Genomic DNA, 19,918 nt, shown 5'->3' on the forward strand with positions numbered 1-19,918 from the left:
ACAATTATCTTCTGTGCTGCTGATCCTCACAAGGGCCGAGGGGGTGCTAGAGCATATTCCAGTTAACTATGTGTTGTGATCCTGCCTTGCGTTCAGCATTGATGCATTTCCCCCTGTCTGCAAGCTGCACGGGTGCGAGAGGGACTGGTCTCCTCAGGGGTGAGGCTAACCATTGCATTTGTAGCCTCGCTCCTGAAGAGACAATGCTTTTCCATGCGCTTGCTTTTTTCCTTTAGTTATTCCGGTGAAACTGTCCTGGTCATTATGTGGGGGGTGGGGTGGGGCGGGGGGTGCATATTTCCACTTTCTGGGTGATTTTGAGTAGAGATGCACGATAATATCGGTCACCGATAATTATCGGCCGATAATGGCAATTATGACGTCACACAGATAATCCAGATAAAACGAAATTCAACCAATAATGCAATCCGATAATTATATACTTGATTTAGCCTCCAAATGTGCGCAATCAACAGTTTTGTCCAATTCTGCTAGTTTTAAGGAGGTGTTTTTGCAGTGTAGTAATGTGATATATGTTAGGAATGGCTTACTTTTAAAGGCATTCTTGTGCAACTTGGGTGTTTACTCTCTAAGTAATTGTTGCCAAAAGCTTACCATTACACAATGTCATTGCCATTGTTTAGATGTTGGAATTTACTACTTGTTCACATTTGATGTGGGAAAAAAATAGCAATAAATTACATTTTGATCTTTGTATACTTTGACATTTTACATACATATTTGAATAGAATTATCGGCTTGACATTATCGGTTATCGGGTGGAAGGGGCAGGAAATTATCGGTTATCGATATCGGTTGAAAAATGTATTATCGTACGTCACTAATTTTGAGTTTCACACTTTGTTTTTTAAATAAATTAGAGACCACCTCTGCAACTGGGTCCCTGGCTTTTCCTGACCATCCAGTAACACTATGGGCAGAAAGAGGAGTATATCCTGAACAAATAACACAATTTCAAACTTTTTTGTATTGTGATTACTATGGTGAAACATGACGTTTTAATCACTTTAATGCCATGATAGGTGACAGAATGCACAATCATACAAGAGCTAACATAGCTAGCATGTAGGCCTACTATTAATTAAAAAATATATATATATATATATATATATATATATATATATATATATATATATATATATATAATTTAATACCTAATTATAATTGGGGTGGAGTACAGTACACATTACTGGTCTGTGTTTTGGATTAAATACAACAGCTCCAGTTGATTAACTGGTAGCTGTAGTTCCAGTGTGATGGCTGTATTGCCACAATTGCCCCATTTAAGACAAAAACTCTGTTAAGAAAGAAGTGGTCACCCTGGCAAAATGCCAAATTAGCTTTAAAACAAAAGCAAGATTGCAGACGAGCAGAACGCAGGTGGTGAAAAAACAAACTCCAGGCTTTTTTTTTTTTAATGACATCTATGAAGAGAGTCTTCGCAAATACAACCAGGAACTGAAGAATGCATGGCAGTCATATTTTTCAGCGATCATTCGTAGAAACATCAATAACACCTGCACACTCGTTTCTGTTGTTGACAAACTGACAAATCCACAAGCATCAGTACCTCAGATATTTGCATCTGAAGTGTCCTGTAATGATTTCGCAAAATTCTTTACAAAGTATTACAAATTAGTTAGGCTGTGTGCATCTCCAGATCAGCAATTGTTACACTAAATGCTTCTCAAACCGTCCCCCAAGTCAATTTTAGACTGTTTAGCCTCTTGGACTACACCAGTTAACATAATTTGTGTCAAAATTAAAGCCCACAAGTTGCTGCGATGACATTCTTCCTTCAAACCTTTTTCCACTGCAAAGTCTCGGACATTTTGCAGATTATGATTACTTTTCTCGAAGCAGGAGAGTTCCCACAGACTTTGAAAACTGCAGTAATAAAACCTCTTCTCAAAAAACCTAATCTGGATGCCACAACCATTAGTAACTATAGGCCAATATCAAATCTGCCATTCCTGGGTAAAATTGTCGAAACGGTTGTTTTTGAAGAGATCCAGGCTTTTATGATGCCAAACAATCTTTTTAACTCATTTCAGTCTGGATTTCGGCCACACCACAGCACCAGGATCTCAGTGCCGCATTCAGTACGGCTGACCACAACATACTACTCAGCCGATTGGAAACGGGGGTATGGCTCCCTGACACTATTCTTCAGTGGTTAACATCTTATTCACATAATAGGGATTTCTTTGTGTCAATCCAAAACCATGAGTCGAAACAAACCAAAGTCACACGTGGGCTTCCTCAAGGGTCCATTCTCGGACCACTTTTATTTAACATCTATGTTTCCTCTAGCTCAGATCATGGAACAGTCCAAAATCTCCTATCACACCTATGCGATGACACACAACTCCACATTTCAGTGTCCCCACATGATTATAGTCCTTAGTCTTCCTGAGTAAATGCATTAATCAAATCAATGAAAGGATGTGCCAGAATTTTCTCCAGCTAAATGTGGGGGAAAAAAAGAGGTGATCATTTTTGGACCAAAAAAGGAAAGGTCAAAGATCAGCACGCGCCTTGGCACAATGTCACTTACAGCTAAAAATCAAGCCAGAAACCTTTGCGTAACTATTGACTCAGACCTCAAATTTAACAGCCATCGTCACCACATCTGCCTATTCCCACCTAAAAAATTATAGCCAGAATTAAGATGCTTTTGACTAAACGAGACATGGAAAAACCTATCCAAGCATTCATTTTTAGTAGATTGGACTATTGCAATGGTATATTTACAGATCTTAATATAAAAATCAGTCAGAAAGCTGCAGCGAGTACATAATGCTGCTGCCAGAGCCCTTACAAATACAAGCAAACTGGACCATATCACACCGGTTATGAAACTAACTGGCGTCCAGTTAGTCAAAGGATGGACTATAACAGGGTTCACTAAATCCGGACCTCGGTGCCACTTTTCCTGCCGTGTTTTCCACGTCTCTCTTCCCTAACACATCTGAATCAAATGATTATCTCATCAGCAACCTCTCCAGAAGCCTGATAATGATCCTGATTATTTTGATTCAGGTGTGTTGGAGGAGGGAGACATGGAAAACACAACAGGAAAAGTGGCATCGAGGTCCGGATTTAGTGAACCCTGGACTATTAAATACTATTGCTTGTCTACAAAACACTTAACGGACTTGGACAAAAATACATGCTTGATTTGTTTGCCCCTTATGAAACATCTAGACCCCTAAGGTCATCTGGAACCAGTCTGCTGTATTTCCAAGAACAAGAACCAAGCAGGGTGAGGCAACATTTAGTTACTATGCTCCTCATCTCTGGAACAAGTTACCTCAGGGGTCCCCAAATCCGGTCCTCGACAGCCCCTATCCAGCTTGTTTTCCACATCTCCCTCCTCCAGCACACCTGAATCAAATAATCAGGATCGTTATCAGGCTGCTGCAGAGCTTACTGATGAGCTGATAATTTGATTCAGGTGTGTTAAAGGAGGGAAACATGGAAAACAAGCTGGATAGGGTCTCTCGAGGACTGGACTTGGGCACTCGTGCTATACTGTAACACCCAGACAAAGAACATCCTGTTTGAGAATTTTTTTGTCTAAAATTGGGAATTTGTTTTCTCTCAATTATGTCGACCTATTGTTGTATTTACGCCAAACCTACAGAGTGTGAGGCAGATGTGCTAACAACTAATCCTTTACCACCTATAAATATCTATACTTACATATAGTGGGGAGAACAAGTATTTGAAACACTGCCAATGGGTTTTCCCAGTGGGAAAATGGGTTTTCCCATTGGCAGTGAATCACAAGCAGTGTATCAAATACTTGTTCTGTGTATCACAAGCAGTGTATCAAATACTTGTTCTCCCCACTGTATAAATGGAACTTTTGGCAGGACGGATTTTGACGAAATTTTACACAGGTGTACTTTATGTGTCTGGGACTGTTCTTAGATAGAGGACTACAGACTAACCTATTTAGTTGGGAAAATTGGAAAACATTGGAAAAATATATGGAAAACAAGCTGGATAGGGGCTTTGGAGGACTGGACTTGAGCACCCCTGTAGTATAGACTATTCCAGTGAAGATTCAATCATAAGAAAGGCTGAAGTTTTAAGTGGTCTCTGAAGAGACTGTTATGAGTCATTATAGTAAGGTTCTCAACTCTCATGCATACTGCTGACTACATCTTAAACATGAGGTTATAGAAATACCTCTCTCAAAAGAGAATAAAACGTTTTTTTGGTGGACACCAAGGAGGACTCTCACTCAGGAAGTGGAAACTTACTTATCTAGTGACAGTTGCCTTTCATGTCGTATGTGTGGTAGTTCTCTGATGCATTTTCTTACAGCAGTCAAGCATACATAAATATGTTTTTCTACCCAAACTTTTGTCTGCTTCGATCCTGCCAGACAGTAAGGGGCATTCTGTGTTTGTGTGGATTACTTATAGGACAATTCATTTTTTACAGTTATGAGCTCAGCTTCATTCATCTGAATTAAGGTAAAAACAGAACTGCATTAAACCCCCCCCCCCCCCCCCAAAAAAAAGAAAAATCATTAATTTTTTTTTTTTTTTTTTAGAATCAAGGTAGTGGTTTTATTTTCATACAAATTCTCTCCTGTGCTAAACCACAGTAAAAGGCAATCTCATCATCCATCATGAAAAGTGTTTTTGACAGTGATACACACAAATTATTTAGTTATATTTCCTTATCAATAAAATAAAGCAATACCACCTTCCCTTTTTAAATGTGTTTTTTCAGCACAGGAAACGAATGACTGATGGAAGTCATTTAAATGTTGCTCACCTAAGCTAGAAGAGAGCATAGTGCCGTAAAATACATTAGGTCCATTCATTTTCATGCCAGATTCGCACTGCATGCATTCTATACCTTGTCACCTTGTGGATAACAATGGAAACTAGAGCAATGGGCATCATATCAACTACGAAAAAAATTCCGATGGAAAAAAAAAAACAACAACAAAGAGGAGTAATCACCGCGTGCTTAGAATTTTAGCTTTGTGGTTTAGTTAAGAAAAAGTCTTGTCATTTGCACATAGGTAATTTTGAGGTCTGCAACGAATAAATGGAATCAAATGGGAAAAGCAACACGGTAGGCATCAATCACCAGATAAAACACTGAATAATGATGCATTTATATTACTTAAAACAACCGGGATTTTCACAGCAGAATGCCAACAATAGAAATACCTTATTGATCTGGAATACCAGGTCTTATGTTGTATGTATTTCAATTTGGTATCCAACACGCCTGCATTGTGCATGTAAGCCTGTTATGACAAGTTCTCTCATCAGAACACAACTAAGGCAGTATGATCTGTTGACAAGTCATTCTGAGTGAAATCAAAGGGTTAGGACGAACGTACAGTGATGCATCAGATGTGTGTAGGAATTTGTATCTGTAGGTTTTTTTGTTTTGTTTTTTATCATATTGATAAAGGACCATTCATTTGGCTTTGAACGAGTGAAATATTCTGATTGTTCAACTTCATGCCACTCTTATAGAATATGCTCTCCATCATACATCCGCAATCCTTTTGCCAGAAACACATAGCTGTCTTGGTGATTGTTGCAGACTCCATTGGAGATCTGACCACAGTGACGAATGCATTGTCCTCATCCACAAAGTCATTAGCTGTCCCAAAAGGCTGTACACCCAGCTGGGTTTTGGTCCTTTTTCATGAAAAGTGTGACGGCCAGGGCTCACGTGTGGTTGCTGGTGTTAGTCAACTGTCTCTTTGTAGGGGAGTCTCTTATTCTTTGGGCGGCACAGTGTTTGTGGACAGGCACACCACCTGGCAAACACACCACGTCAGTGTCACTGAAGGTGTTGTGGCATAAGTGGCATCCTTTCTTTGCAGACACAGAAATTGGCTTCTTTGTTTCTTTCAACTGGAAGAGAAAATAAGCATGTTAGTAAATGCCGTGCATTCCGACAATAAAAATCTTTTAACAAATATATAAGAGTTCGTGAATATATTGTGATACAATTTGATAAGCAACTATGACATGTTTGTCACATAAAATGGAGACCTGGGTAATTTTTCATTTTTTAAAATGTTTTAATGTGGCCTTTTATTTGAACAACCTAAATGAATTTTTAAAAAGAAAGGGTATTAAAAAAGCTTCCTTGTTTACTTCTTGTCTTTTTGTCAATTGTAGATGCACATCCAGTTCTTGATAATGACACTTGTGTGTCATGTTTGCCACTGTCTTCAATGTTCCATGATACATTTAATAATTTGGGAATTCTTTTGTACCCACTTATATGCTGCAAATGTGAATGTGAATGAGCCCTCTGATATTGCATAAGCTCTCTATAGCCCATGATCATGAATGTCAAAAAAAAAAGTCTACTATTAGGCCTAAGTTCTATCTGCAGTTAATCAGAGGTACTCCAAATGGCGGCAGGAGTGTAATGACTCCCATTTAACTTGAGTTTGAATGTGATTGGGTCATTCTGAACCAGGGTACCTTCCTGATAAGAGGTTGTGCAGAGTGGTACAACCATATAATCGTTCATACATTAATCATTTGTAGCGCTTATGTTTACGAGGATCTCAAGAAGTGCTGGAACCTATATCAGATGACAATGGCAGGAGGGAGAGTACAGCCTGAACTGCTTGCCAGCCAATCAGAGGGCACAAAGAGACAAATAACCTTTCACACCTACGGACAATTTACAGCATTCAATTAACCTACAATCCATGTTTTAGGGGATGTGGGACTGGAGAAACTCTATGGAGGCATGGGGAGAATATGTAAATTCCATACAACACCGGAACCTGGGATTGCCCCCATATTTTCAGAACTGTTAGGTGACATGCTAACGAGCCAGCCACCGTGCCCTCAAAATTTGGTCATTTAGTTTCATCAAAAATATCTCAATTCACAAAAGCCTGACATTTGACCAACCCAATGTATGCATGAATGTATGTAACGAACGTATTACCTTGTCCTGCAGTAGTTGAAGGTGTTCTGAATGGGCAAGCCCAAGGGCAATCTGTGACGTACGGGAGGCATGCATACTGGCCCTAATTGTTCGGCTTAGAAAGGGTCGAAGCAACTGCAGCGACCAGCCATCTGGCAGTGTCCTCAGCACATGGACTGGATCAAACAACTCTCCATGACGATTCAAGAGATCGACTGCTGCCATTTCCAGATCTCCACTGTCTTTGCACAGTGTTGGTGGGGATTTCCCTGTGTCGCTTTTGTCAAGATACATCTCCAGGAGGAGGTGGAACAGCTTTTGTCGGTAAGTAGAATCCCGATTAGATGAGGTCCAAATACAAAAGGCCTCCGCAGATTTAAAGTCTCTAAGTTTATGTACTAAAATGTGGAGTGCTTTATCATGGTCCCCCAGTTTTCCGTATAGAGTTGCACGCTCCAGCAGCAACAGTTCACAGTTATCCATCTTACCTAAAAAACAAGATCGAAGCATAAAAGAAACAAGCACCCATGATATCGCTAGTTTTTGAACAAAAACATTATAGATAAGAATTTCATATAACAATGTAATTTGTAAGGATGGCATAATATGGAAGGATTTTTCTGGGTGGCGGTCATGAGACAAATGCCCAGTCAAGTATCAAATCAATTTAAATTCAGAAATCTCACCTAAAAGATACTGAGCTCTGTACAGCTCTGATACCCTGAGTAGAGACTGGAGCTTCTCTCTGCTTTTGCTGAGCTTCTCTTCATTAGTTGGAGAGTCTGACAGTAAAGATAAGACCCTTTCTAGGTATAAGACTGCCAAATGTGTGTGAAATTGCTCCTCCTGTAGGAAAAAAAACACAATTGCAATTTAACAATAATGAGTCCAGTACAGCAAAAGATTCTTTTTTCACGTTTACTATTTCTTAGTTACACTATTAGTCTCTCTCTGACCCCCTCCCTTTAGTCAGCATTACATAAAGATTCTATAAGTGGCACCTGGATTTTTCTTTCAAGTACCAGGTGTTCCAAGTAGAGAAGAAGAGCCTCCCTGTGCTTTTCAAGGTATGTGATGACATCTTTAGGTTGAAGTTCTGGTTGGACTTTACCCACAGACCTGTTTGTGAAGATGTGGACAGCTGTCTATGGAGAAAAAAATAATGCCAGGGTTACAATTGTACACTATACTGTATAACGTTATACAAAATATAAAAAGTAATATTACTGGAAAAAGAACAGTTTGGAAAAGATAAAAAGTATACTCAATTACCAAATTAAATAGACAATCTAATAAAAATCCAATACAAGTTTTGATTTACTGTGAGGGAGAAGTAATTTTTAATTATATAATTAGTAGAGGTGGGAATCTTTGGGCACCTAACAACTCGATTACGATTACTATTCAGAGGCTACGATTCGATTATAAATCGATTATTGATGCCCCCCCACAGCTATTAGCTGCTTTTAATGTTTCATACATTAAAAAATCATCTCAGGCTTAAATAAATGACTATTTCAGTATCAAGTTAACAGTTCAAAACAGTAAATAAAATACTCAAGTCCCCATTCTGTATCAGCAGCTTTAAACTACATTCAATTAATTTAATGCTGTGGATCAACCGTTAAAGTTGTTCTGTCTACTTACGACATATGAAAGTTTTAAAATTGTTTTAAAAATAGATTCAAGCCAAGATTTAGGATTTAGTATTTATTTACGATTTAGGAGTATTTTAGATAAAAAGTTAAGTAGGTTCGCTTGGAAGGTTCGCTACTACAGCCTTCCAGGGAAGTCTACTGCTTTAAGATGGTGGCTCTTTACTAACGCCAGCAAGTCTTTCATTTCGCATCTAGTTTTCTATACATGTGCTGCTAACACCGCAGAGTCTGTCATGTCGCATCTAGTTCTTTATACATGTGATATCTACCGTAGCATTATGTGGACGTGGTTTGTAGCGGCTGTCGGCAGCAGTCAGGTATTATTGTTTTTATATCTAGCGGCATGAGTTGAGCCAGAGCTGTGAGTTGAGTTTTGTCATTGCCCGGGTAATGACATGCATGATGTTTACTCTGACTCAGTTCCTCATTGCGTCCCGAAGACCACGCTGACTGTGTTTTAGTTCCGCTTTACTTGACATATTTCAATATTCGGAATTTGGATGTTTGTGAATCGTTCTCGAATCTTCCATGGCCGATTCGCGAATAATGTAAGAATTGGAAATTTTGCACATCTCTAAAAATTACTATTGTAGTTGATTCACACAATAATGTGAAATATTTGTCTTATTTATCACTAGCAGTAAGGCCCGGCATTGCCAGGCATACTACTTGTTCACGGTTTGTTGAATCGACACATAACAAACCTCGAAATTTCGGCTTCTCCATAATTTTTTTTCATGCTCGATGAATTTATCGAGCAGTATGGCCCGGCATTGCTTGGGTGAAAAACTGAAAATTGGCATTTTCTATACTAATTTTTTGAGTTTTATGTTAATTTTCCACACTAATTGGAGGCCTACAGAGATCAAACCCATCTAAGAACAGTCCCAGACACACAAAGTACAACTGTGTAAAATTTTGTCAAAATCCGCCCAGCCGTTTCAGCGCTCATAAAACACGAACACACAGACAGCCACACCGATAAAAACTCGCCAATGAGATATCCAGCCAAAATTAATCCCTTATTAATTTTCTGGAAATTTTTACATTTAAAAAAATATCAATGTCTTGTTGTGGAGTACTCAAAGCCACAAGCTATCATCACAGTATATTTAAATTTTTACATCAAACTGTAAAGTTTGAATGCCAACTGTGACATTTCAATTGCAAGAGAAACTTTCTATGCAAATTTTGGGAGTTTCAAATTAATTTTCTGCACTAAATGGAGGCCTAAGAAGATCAAACCCATCTAAGAATACTCCCAGACACTTTAAGGAGAACTGTGTAAAATTTCGTCAAAATCCACCCAGATGTTTCAGAGTCCATAGGGAACACAGACACACACAAACACAGACAAAGGTCCATTAATATATATATACTGAAGCAATAGATAACACGACATGAAATTCAAACTAAAATCTGAAAATAACTGAGAGGTTGACCTACAGTGGGATTCTTGTGTAGGGCCCAGTTTGCATACTTCCACACAAGGTCCTGATCGGCATTGTAGCAAAGAAAATCTACAATGTACTCAAACAGATCAGGTCTAGTAGAATCCTGCAGTTCCTTGTCTACAACACGAACCCACACCTGGGGAAAAAAAGACAACTAGTGCATAAAGACTTCTTTCTTCTCACATTAGCCTAATAGCACACATCTGTGTGGGTTTACCTGAAGTGCTGCAAGATCCTGACCATTAGAATGGTAAAGCAGCCCAAGTGCAAAATACCTGGGACGAAAAGGAATGAAAGGACGGTTGCTGAAACAAGATCATGACTTTTTTTTTTCATACAAAGTACTTCATGAGATGTTGAACAAACCAACACTAGATAGGTCTGACCGAAATCCTTATTGATATCACTCTCCTAATCAAGACGTGAATTAAATGCAACAACTCATAATGTCTATTATGTTCATCAAGAATGACTGCCTTGAAACTTTAAAATTGTTAGGTCTAAACTCACTTTTGTAATTAATTAAAGACCCAGAAAGGGACGGAAGGAGGGTCAGACCACGAACGGAGATATTCTGACGCCGTCAGGAGAAAGGTTGATGGGAGCGCGTGGCTCACAACAAGCTTATCTGCCTTTCCCCTGAGGAGCGCAGCCTTTTATTGACAGAGTGAGAAAGTTTCAACATACATGTGTGAGTTTCACATCTTGAGAAATAGCTGTTATCTTGAGAAAAGAATGCGGGCAGTTATTTGTCTTGTCTCATTGTGTTGAAACTTTATGGTCAGCAATAGAAACCTAAAACAGGAAATCTGGCCCTCTGGGTCATGCTGGTATCTGTCCTTCAGTTGAATGTGACCTTCCGCGACACATTCTTTCTTTTGTAAGGCCTTAAGACTGTTAAATAAGACTGTAGCTATAACTATTAGTTTTAAACACACATTATTAACCTTAGCACGCAAAAGCATTAAAGCACATCTTACAAAAATCAAATCCCACCAGATGAATGCAAGAAAGTCAAGTGCAGCCAAGTTAATGCTGAATAGGAAAATGTTATTTCAGGTGATCCATTTCTGGTCAAAAGTGGCATCAATAATAACGAATATTCAATATCAATAAGGAAAACAAACACACAGGGTATACACACTTGTGATATTTCTCCAGCCATGGGACACAGTCTGCGAGCAGGCAGGCGTTGTCTGATACTAGTAGGTCTAAGAGGCTCTCGTGATCCTGTTCAGCATACAACTTTAACAATACAGTGTCTACATCTTCTCTGCAACCGTTAGGTACTTGTGTGCTTCGGACCTGCAATGAGAGGAACAAAAGAGTGTACATAAAAATATGAGACACATGAATGACAAAAAACAGAACCATGAAGCCTGAGAGTATATATATATACATACATATATACATATATATATATATATATATATATATATATATATATATATATATATATATATATATATATATATATATATATATATTAGGGCTGTCAAATGATTAAAATTTTTAATCGAGTTAATTACAGCTTAAAAATTAATTAATCGCAATTAATCGCAATTCAAACCATTGATAAAATATGCCATATTTTTCTGTAAATTATTGTTGGAATGGAAAGATAAGACACAAGATGGATATATACATTCAACATACCGTACATAAGGACTGTATTTGTTTATTATAACAATAAATCAACAAGATGGCATTAACATTATTAACATTCTGTTAAACCGATCCATGGATAGAAAGACTTGTAGTTCATAAAAGAAAAATGTTAGTACAAGTTATAGAAATTTTATATTAAAACCCCTCCTAATGTTTTCGTTTCTATAAAAAAATTTGTAAAATTTTCAACCAAAAAATAAACTAGTAGCCCGCCATTGTTGATGTCAATAATTACTTACACAATGCTCATGGGTGCTGAAGCCTATAAAATCAGTCGAACCCAAGCGCCAGCAGAGGGCGGCAAAACTCCATAAAACACAATTAACAAGTGAGTGTTTCACTGTACCGTCATTTAAATCTGTCTGAGCGGGGCATCTGCTTTAATTGCGTCAAATATTTTAACGTGATTAATTTAAAAAATTAATTAACGCCTGTTAACGCGATAATTTTGACAGCCCTAATATATAGATAGATAGATAGATAGATAGATAGATAGATAGATAGATAGATAGATAGATAGATAGATAGATAGATAGATAGATAGATAGATAGATAGATAGATAGTTTTTTGTTTTTTAATGGCGAGATTAACTTATTCACTGACTTTGACGGCGGTTGACATTCAATCCATTTTTTAAGTGTGAGGGCTACCAATGAATGTTCACGGCCAGCCCTCCCAGCTGAATTAGATTTGATCTCTGTTGCCAACAACGGCAGTGAATGAGTTAAATAAAAGACAAAAAAATATATATGAATACGTAAAACAAAGTTGTAGGCTTTCCATTTTACCTCTGTCAAATAACTGATCAGGAATTTCTTGCATTTCAATATTTTTTCCTGATCACCTTGTGCCAGGTGGTTGAGATCTGCAAACTCATGAAGAGGCGGGTGGCAGCGTGTGAATGAGGATGAAGCTGGCAGTAGCAGTGGGTAGAGGGAAATCAGCTCACGTACATCCAGCTGACCTTTCCTGCAAAGGGCAGGAAAGATAATAAGAATGTGGTGACCGCCAAAACAAAGCCCCTGACAACTCAGTCTCATAATAACCAAGCAAAATATGTACCTGAAATGTTCTTTTGCTTCTACAAACTGAAGTTTACCAAACTGTATGAAGCCTGCCTGCTGCAGGATTCTTTTGTGCAAAACCTGTGTAATAATATAGAAAGTGAAAATGTATTAAATAACAGTTGAACACTCTTCCCCTTTGTTTATGTTAGTAGAAACTGGATGTTCATGCTTATATTTTGGGAAAGGATATGGATACGGAAAGGATATGGCACAATTATTTTGTCTTACAAAAATGTCTTTTAAATGGACTGTTTATTACCAGGAACTTTTCTTTAGGAATATTTATTTGTGCTCCCTCTAAGAGAACAAGTGCCTCCTCCACTCTGTGGCTGGCCAGCAAATCCTGGATCTGTCTCTCCAGCGGTAAGGCCACCAGAATATATACAGCTTTGGTGGACGCCACAATCACCTTGCCTAAAAACACACAACACTCATAACTAGAAGAGAAGTCCATTGCTCTTCATATTATCCATCAGCCTGTTCGGACACAATTTGAATGATGCGAAAAACAACATCAGATAGGTGCCAAAGTACCTTCAAAGTCTTGGAGGATGTTTCCATCCCTGAACGAAAGTGTCTGTTTCAGCTGTTGATCCAACATACTGTGAATGGTAATGAAGCTCTCATCCAAGGCCACCACATATGGGAAGCACACAGCTGCACCAATGACACTCTCAGACCAGTTGACTGGGGCCCGTTGAGAAGCTCCTTCCGCGTTAGCGAACATTCCTTTTGGGAAACGGTGGGTTGTGATGGTTAAGACTTGGCAGATCTTACTACCACATTGGGGCATGACTCACAACAGGATAAATTATTATTTCTGATTGGTTAATGAGTGGGTAACTTCAGGAAAAGTTATACAACTGGTAGTTTGCACCCACTTTGTATTACACGTTATTGTCACGTAATTTTATTATAGCTTAACTGTACAGTATAATGGCCATAGGTGGAAACAGGCCTAAAATTCATTTGGAAAAAGAGACAGTTATGGGTCCATGTACCTTTTGGCCATTCGTTTTTCCTTCTAATTTTTGAAAACAAAAAACATAAAACGAGCTCAATTTCGTTTTTTGTTTTTATGTGTGTAAATTTATCGTCTCCCATTTCCCAATTAAAAGTGCTAATTCAATAACGGAAAATAAACCTTAATCCATTTTTCCCGGAAGACCAGGGGCGGACTGGTAATCTGTGGGTTCTGGAGGATCACAGAACGGCCGGTGCCCTGGACGGCCGGCGGCCGCCATTCATTATACATCACTGTTTTTATCCCCCCTAGCCTCTCATTATCTACATCTCGCATCCAATCCGACAGGTGGCAGCAATGCGCCTGGCTGTTCATCGCCAGTCTGATAGAAGAACGAAGAAAACACAAAGTACCCTTCATTAGTTCTTTGTAGAAGCAAACTAGCGACGAGCGGTAATGCACAATATGGATGGTGGTGGCAAAAGTAAGAAAAAAAGGGTGGCTCGGAGAACTTAGGTTAGGGAGAAAAAAAAACAAAGAAACAGGAGAGCAAAGCATTAAAATGTCTTAAGTTGACAAATATTTTCGCAGGCAGCAGTCTGGCTGCAACGGCCACGTCGGGTAACAGCAGCCTAGCCCCCGGCAATGGTGAGAGGGGTAGCGGGCGCCGCTCTGACGTGCAGCCAGTGCAGGGAGAGAGAAAAGAGGGAGGGTTGAAATGATAAGCTGGTGGAAGTTCCCCAGACAAGCGCAGGGCAAGTAAAAAGGGATGAAGAGGGTCACTTGCTCGGTATACCGGCAATTGTTATCCACCAGGTAGCTACATTTTAAATGACAATTAAAGGGTTAGTGGCTTAGTGCCAGCTAGTCCATTTGCAATCGTGTCAAGTTACAGTATGCTAGTCCTACTATCACTCTCCTAAGGAAAAATATTTTAGCTGTAAAACAACGTATGCACACGCAGCAGCAATATTAATTCATATGAAATATAACAAAATATTAATAAAATGGTTTTACTTTAAAGTTTAGTAAGTTAAATTGGTCTGATATATTTTTTTAAATCATGTATATAACGTTTTGTTTTCTGGTTAAAACTTTCCAATGAAGGTTATGTATTCAGGATTTGTCTTGAAATGTTTATTGTATTTTCATTGAAATGTATTATTTGTATGGCAAGATTAATTGTGGCAGGGGTCTCCAAACCGGTCCTCAAGGGCCGCTGTGGGGCCTGGTTTTTGTTTCAACCGATCGAGTACCGACAGTTTAACCAATGAAGTTTCTGCTAAAACAAGCAGCACCTGACTGCACTTGTAAAACACCAGATTGGTGCATAGGTTTTGTCTTGTTTTGTTGGAATGAAATCCTGCGCCCGCTGCGGCGCTATGTGGAGTAGTTTGGAGACCACTGAATTATGGCATGAACAATGAAATCATTTTATAGACAGAGATATATTATAATAAATTAGATACATAAAACTTGCTTTGAAAAATAAATTCTTTCATTTGTTTTTTCAGGTTGATCATAGAGCTAGTACAGAAAATGAACCCAACTCCAGTTCAGCCTTGCAGTACTTTGAGCGCCCCAAGTCAGACAGTCACAGTCTAGACACATTTTCTTCATTTTCTCTCAAAGTGCACGAAATTGATGCATTTGGGCATGCCCCCGGACCCCTAGGGGGTCTGTGTTTCCCTTCGTATAGCGATTCTTGTGGGCTGGGCCGAGCCAAAGTCCAGGGCTGCTTTTTAGTCCCAGTCCGCCCCTGCGGAAGACAATCGTCTTATTTTATAATTATTATAAAGCAAAAGTATGCAGCTGCACGGTCTTGTCCGTCTTGTTGAAGAAGAACATCGTCTTCTGGGTCAAAGCTCATTGTAAAAGTGAACTTAGTGGAAAACAAATATTGGGCGTATTTTGTTTTTCCGACTTCAGTTCAATAAACTGACATTGTAAAAATGGATTAAGGCTCGTTTTCCGTTATTTAATTAACAGTTTTTAATCGGGAAACGGAAGACGAATTTTGGGGGGTTTTTAGCTAACACAAATAAAAACAAGAAACAGAATTGGGCTCATTTTCCATTTTTTATTTTCCAAAACTAGAAGGAAAAACAAATGGCCAAAAGGTACATGGACCGTTATGATACACTTATTCTGTTTGTTTGTGACAAGATATTCTTAAGAAATTTAGAAGGGGAAATATAAACAAATCATCAGTGTCGTAATAATATAATTAAAAACCGAAAAGAAAGAGTTATTAAATTAAGCTAAAATTGCCCAGCTTTACACTCTTACCAAGACCACCCGGTGCCGCCAAAAGAAATTCCTCCCGGGCAATCCTCTTTACAATGGGTCTCCGCTCTTCACTGTTGTAAGGGAAAAGATCTTGGGCAGCTTCTGTCTTGTAGTTTAGGATCATGTACTGAGTTGCCAACGCCAGGCACAGAAAGTAACCATCAAGACTGACAGCACAGGGTTGCTCTGGTGTGCTCACTTCTTTGACCAGTTGCACTCTGTCTTCATAAACCATGTAAATTTGCACTGTCCTACGCTTTAAGGAAAGGACACCCATCTCCACGCAGAATGGATCACCGTTCACAGGATTCTCATTAATGCAGAATGTCGTAACACCTCTAATCCTGGCACCACCACCGGCTGCTGATGGCACATTTTCCAGAGTGACCATGTCGACAAGGAAAACAATTCCATCACAAAGCACTATGAGACGCTCCAAAGCTGAGGCAGCCCGCAATTCAGCCACTGGCTTCTTAAGGCCCAAGTATTTGTGCAGCAGTTTCTGAGCTGAGTAGCTCGGTCTTCCTTTGGCGGAAGTAACCTCGTCGAGCAGGAAGTGGTGAATGAAGCAATCGTTGGTTCCCACATACAAATGTTTTCCACAACATTCGATACATTCAATGTTGATACGAGCCTTATCGCCCATTAGGAGATCCCTCTCCACAGCAGGGATGAGCTCAAAGGCCTTCACGCTCATCTTGGCCAAGGCATCGAAACTAAAAGAAACGAGCGGGAAAAATCAGATCTGAACAGAAATGATTAGTATGAAAATAGACTTTGCTCAGTATTAATACAAGACTTAAGGATGTTTCAAGTTGACTTAAACACTTAAAATCTTATCATTTTCGGGCCAATACCTTTTTGAAATATGCAACTGTATTTAGGCGTGTGACAATAAATTGATATATCGCGATACTCTGTATCCTAATAGGTTATTGATATGCCCTTGCCAAGAATTGGTATAGACCCTACCCACCGACGTCACAAAACCACGTGCTCGCTGTGTGGTTCCGCCCACTTGTCCGTCATTTTGTCTCTGTATTAGCATTGTTTTCAATTGATCGAGGAATTTAAAATGCATTTCATGGAAGACCCGGTGCTTTCTGATGCCGTAAACTCACTGGATGTGTTGCATAAAAGGCGTTATGTGGAAAAGCTTCGTTCTATACAGTCGCCAGATCCATATTTGATGCCCAAATCAATGTTTTTCGACCCACTGTTTTCGCCCTGTCTGCCTGACATCTGCTACGCTGATATTTACAATTATCTTGTCCACACAAAATCAGCCTATTCTCACGAAAATTTGAAAAACTTCAAGAGCTTGGAGGCTTATAAATACTTCGTTGCTGGTTGGGTGAAACAGGTCCTCGTCCATGAAAATTCGGCAGGAATCTATCTTGTGCTTGGAAAGGTGAGTTACGAAATTTTCAATTCAAAATCTTTTGTTATTGCTAACATCCACTGTCAAGTCTAATGTATTTCATGTCATTTGTCAATGGAGTTAAGGCTTTTAATGTTTATATGGTTTAGCGATAGCACTCTCACTACATACATACGTGTATGTTGTCGGCGATTAGCCTAGCAATGATCTTAATTGTGGTTATTTGTCAGCCCCGTAGACAAGGCCAGTTTCTTTCACTTGGTACGAGCTAAATATTATTCAAAAAATAACGATGGTGGAAGAAAGGGAAGTCACAAACATCTTGAATTTGAAACTATGTCGTACTACGTCGTATGTTGTCGGCGATTAGCCTCGGAATTATCTTAATTGTGGTTATTTGTCAGCCCAAAACCCTCTAAGTATATCTTAAATGCATCTTACCGGATATAAAATGACTACTACATAGTCTGTGGTGATTTTTTGGTGCCCAGTTTTCACGTCGAATTGCAGCCGTCCATTTCGCTCTTCTCTTTGGATCCCTCGGAATACGGTAAAACTTCAAGTCTCTCCTTCCATCTTCTCTGTTAGTGCAACCAACAGCCACACACGCCTTCACTATTTTGATTATTAATGTTAAGGAGCAGAAAAACACGCCGTAAATAGGAGAAATGTACGTAGCCGTAACAGGTTAACACTATGTTTTGACGGACAAGTGGGCGGTACCATTCAGGAGAGCGGAGTTGTGACGTCACGTGGGTAGGGTCTATAGCATTATACAGTAAGAAGATGTCTCTGTTTTATAAAGGAACCAACAGGCTGCTACTAAAATTTTCCATGAGAATAGTGTCTATGTTAACTCACTGGCTGTCGTTGATGGTGCTAGATGACCATTCGTTTTGACTGGGTAGGGGCGAGCATTCAAAGCTAGTCCTCCCAGTTTAATTGTCTACCATTTTCAATGGCAGGCGAAGAGTGAAGAGTGTTGCAATAATATAGTCTTGCCGTATTTATTTACATAAATGCTGCACTGAAATATTGTCAGTCTCGGAGGAAGATAAATGTTTTTTGACTGATTGTCCACGACATTGCAAAAAATAAAAATTTATCCATTTAGACATACCTTGTTTTTCTCTTTAATAGTTGTATCATGGACTTATTTCTTGACCCATATATCGATAATTGTTGTATCATCGTTATGGTGAGCATTGTATCGCAAACCGTAGCAGGAGCTATCCAGATGTTTCCACCCCTAACTGTTTAACACATTTTCATATGCCCAGGCAGCCAACAACACACAATAATTTAGATTCAAAAATAGAATACAAATAAATAAAACATGTCATGGTGAATCTTCATAACATACTACAACTTAATATCCTCATTGAGGATATTCTCTGTCGTCCAGACTTATGGTACTTTGCAGTAGTACATGCACGTGATTTACTGCATGATTTCCTTGTAGTGTACTGTAAAAACAATGTTTCCTGTCAGTCCAACATTCGTTCCCGTTACCTTTTGAACTGTTTATTGTGTTATATTCCCACCAATGAAGATGTCCCTCGAGGTATTTAGTATAGCACATAAAAACAATAGCTACGCCCTAGTGCTAACCCTATGTCAGTGCTAGCTCGCCTGTCAAATCCATGGAAGCTAACATCAGTAAAAAAAATATATAATTTTTCACGCTGGTAAAAGGTAACACCAGACAGTTTAACATACTGATAAGTTACGAATTAATGTGTACATATTTTCTCCCTAAGTTAATTGATTATTAGGCTGATCTTAGCCCTGACGGAATGCTAGCAAGCTTATTTTCAATGTTATTCATTATAAGCGCAAACAAGTTGGCGAATAACAACTGCACACGCACACTCACAAAAACAGTGACACTTACATAGAAAATGCAGTTTTCAATCGGCCTTTCGTTTTTAAGACATCCGTGCACCAACTCCTTGCCCAATTTCCTTCATATTTGCTGGGTTAGTGAGCAGAACTTCGCGCTTGCTGAAGCAGGCTGGAAACAGACAGCAATGGTTCTACTCCTCCGAAGATCACCATGAAAGATACGGACAGACAAACATCAACATATCTGTTTGACGGGTAATATGGACCAACACATAAAATATCGCATGTACGGTGCTGTTGGCCTCGGTAGTTTGGCTTGTCCAGCAGTAAACACCGCCCATAGTACCGTATGCGACTTTTGCTTGATGCTGGTAATTCAAAAGTTACGTTCAAGAATACTCAGTAACACATAATATGTTGCTAAATGAAATCACTGAGAACACATTTTCCGTAAAATCTTCAATGTTAATATTGCCTAAATCACAATAAAGTTTGATATATTGCTTTCACACAGTTATTATAAGTTATCATTATTATCATTATTATTATCGTTATTAGTAGTAGTAGTAGTAGCAGTGGCAGCAGTAGCTAATGAATTAAATAAAACGTATAATATCGAAGTGACTCAATT

General features: G+C 38.9%; 1 protein-coding gene across 1 annotated transcript; it reads right to left on the reverse strand.

The window, feature by feature from the left end:
• Positions 1 to 4,598: 4,598 nt before the first annotated feature.
• Positions 4,599 to 19,646, reverse strand: tgfbrap1 (transforming growth factor, beta receptor associated protein 1). Its single transcript, XM_057853197.1, has 13 exons — positions 19,337 to 19,646; positions 16,062 to 16,777; positions 13,343 to 13,537; positions 13,068 to 13,222; positions 12,804 to 12,886; positions 12,530 to 12,710; positions 11,217 to 11,377; positions 10,290 to 10,347; positions 10,065 to 10,208; positions 7,962 to 8,105; positions 7,647 to 7,806; positions 6,982 to 7,448; positions 4,599 to 5,921 (listed from the first exon to the last, which is right to left on the reverse strand). The coding sequence occupies exons 2-13, from the start codon at positions 16,756 to 16,758 to the stop codon at positions 5,733 to 5,735; spliced, it is 2,634 nt and encodes an 877-aa protein (XP_057709180.1). The 5' UTR covers positions 16,759 to 16,777; positions 19,337 to 19,646; the 3' UTR covers positions 4,599 to 5,732.
• Between the last annotated feature and the right edge of the window lie 272 nt (positions 19,647 to 19,918).

Source organism: Corythoichthys intestinalis, chromosome 1 (genome assembly GCF_030265065.1).
Source record: "Corythoichthys intestinalis isolate RoL2023-P3 chromosome 1, ASM3026506v1, whole genome shotgun sequence".
Classification (NCBI taxonomy): domain Eukaryota; kingdom Metazoa; phylum Chordata; class Actinopteri; order Syngnathiformes; family Syngnathidae; genus Corythoichthys; species Corythoichthys intestinalis.

Coding starts and splice junctions, on each gene's coding strand:
- tgfbrap1 (XM_057853197.1), bottom strand. CDS start 16,758: ATGAGCGTGAAGGCCTTTGAGCTCATCCCTGCTGTGGAGAGGGATCTC. Junction 12,711..12,803: donor GAAGCAAAAGAACATTTCAG/GTACATATTTTG, acceptor TGCCCTTTGCAG/GAAAGGTCAGCTGGATGTAC. Junction 11,378..12,529: donor TGATCAGTTATTTGACAGAG/GTAAAATGGAAA, acceptor CTCTCATTGCAG/GTCCGAAGCACACAAGTACC.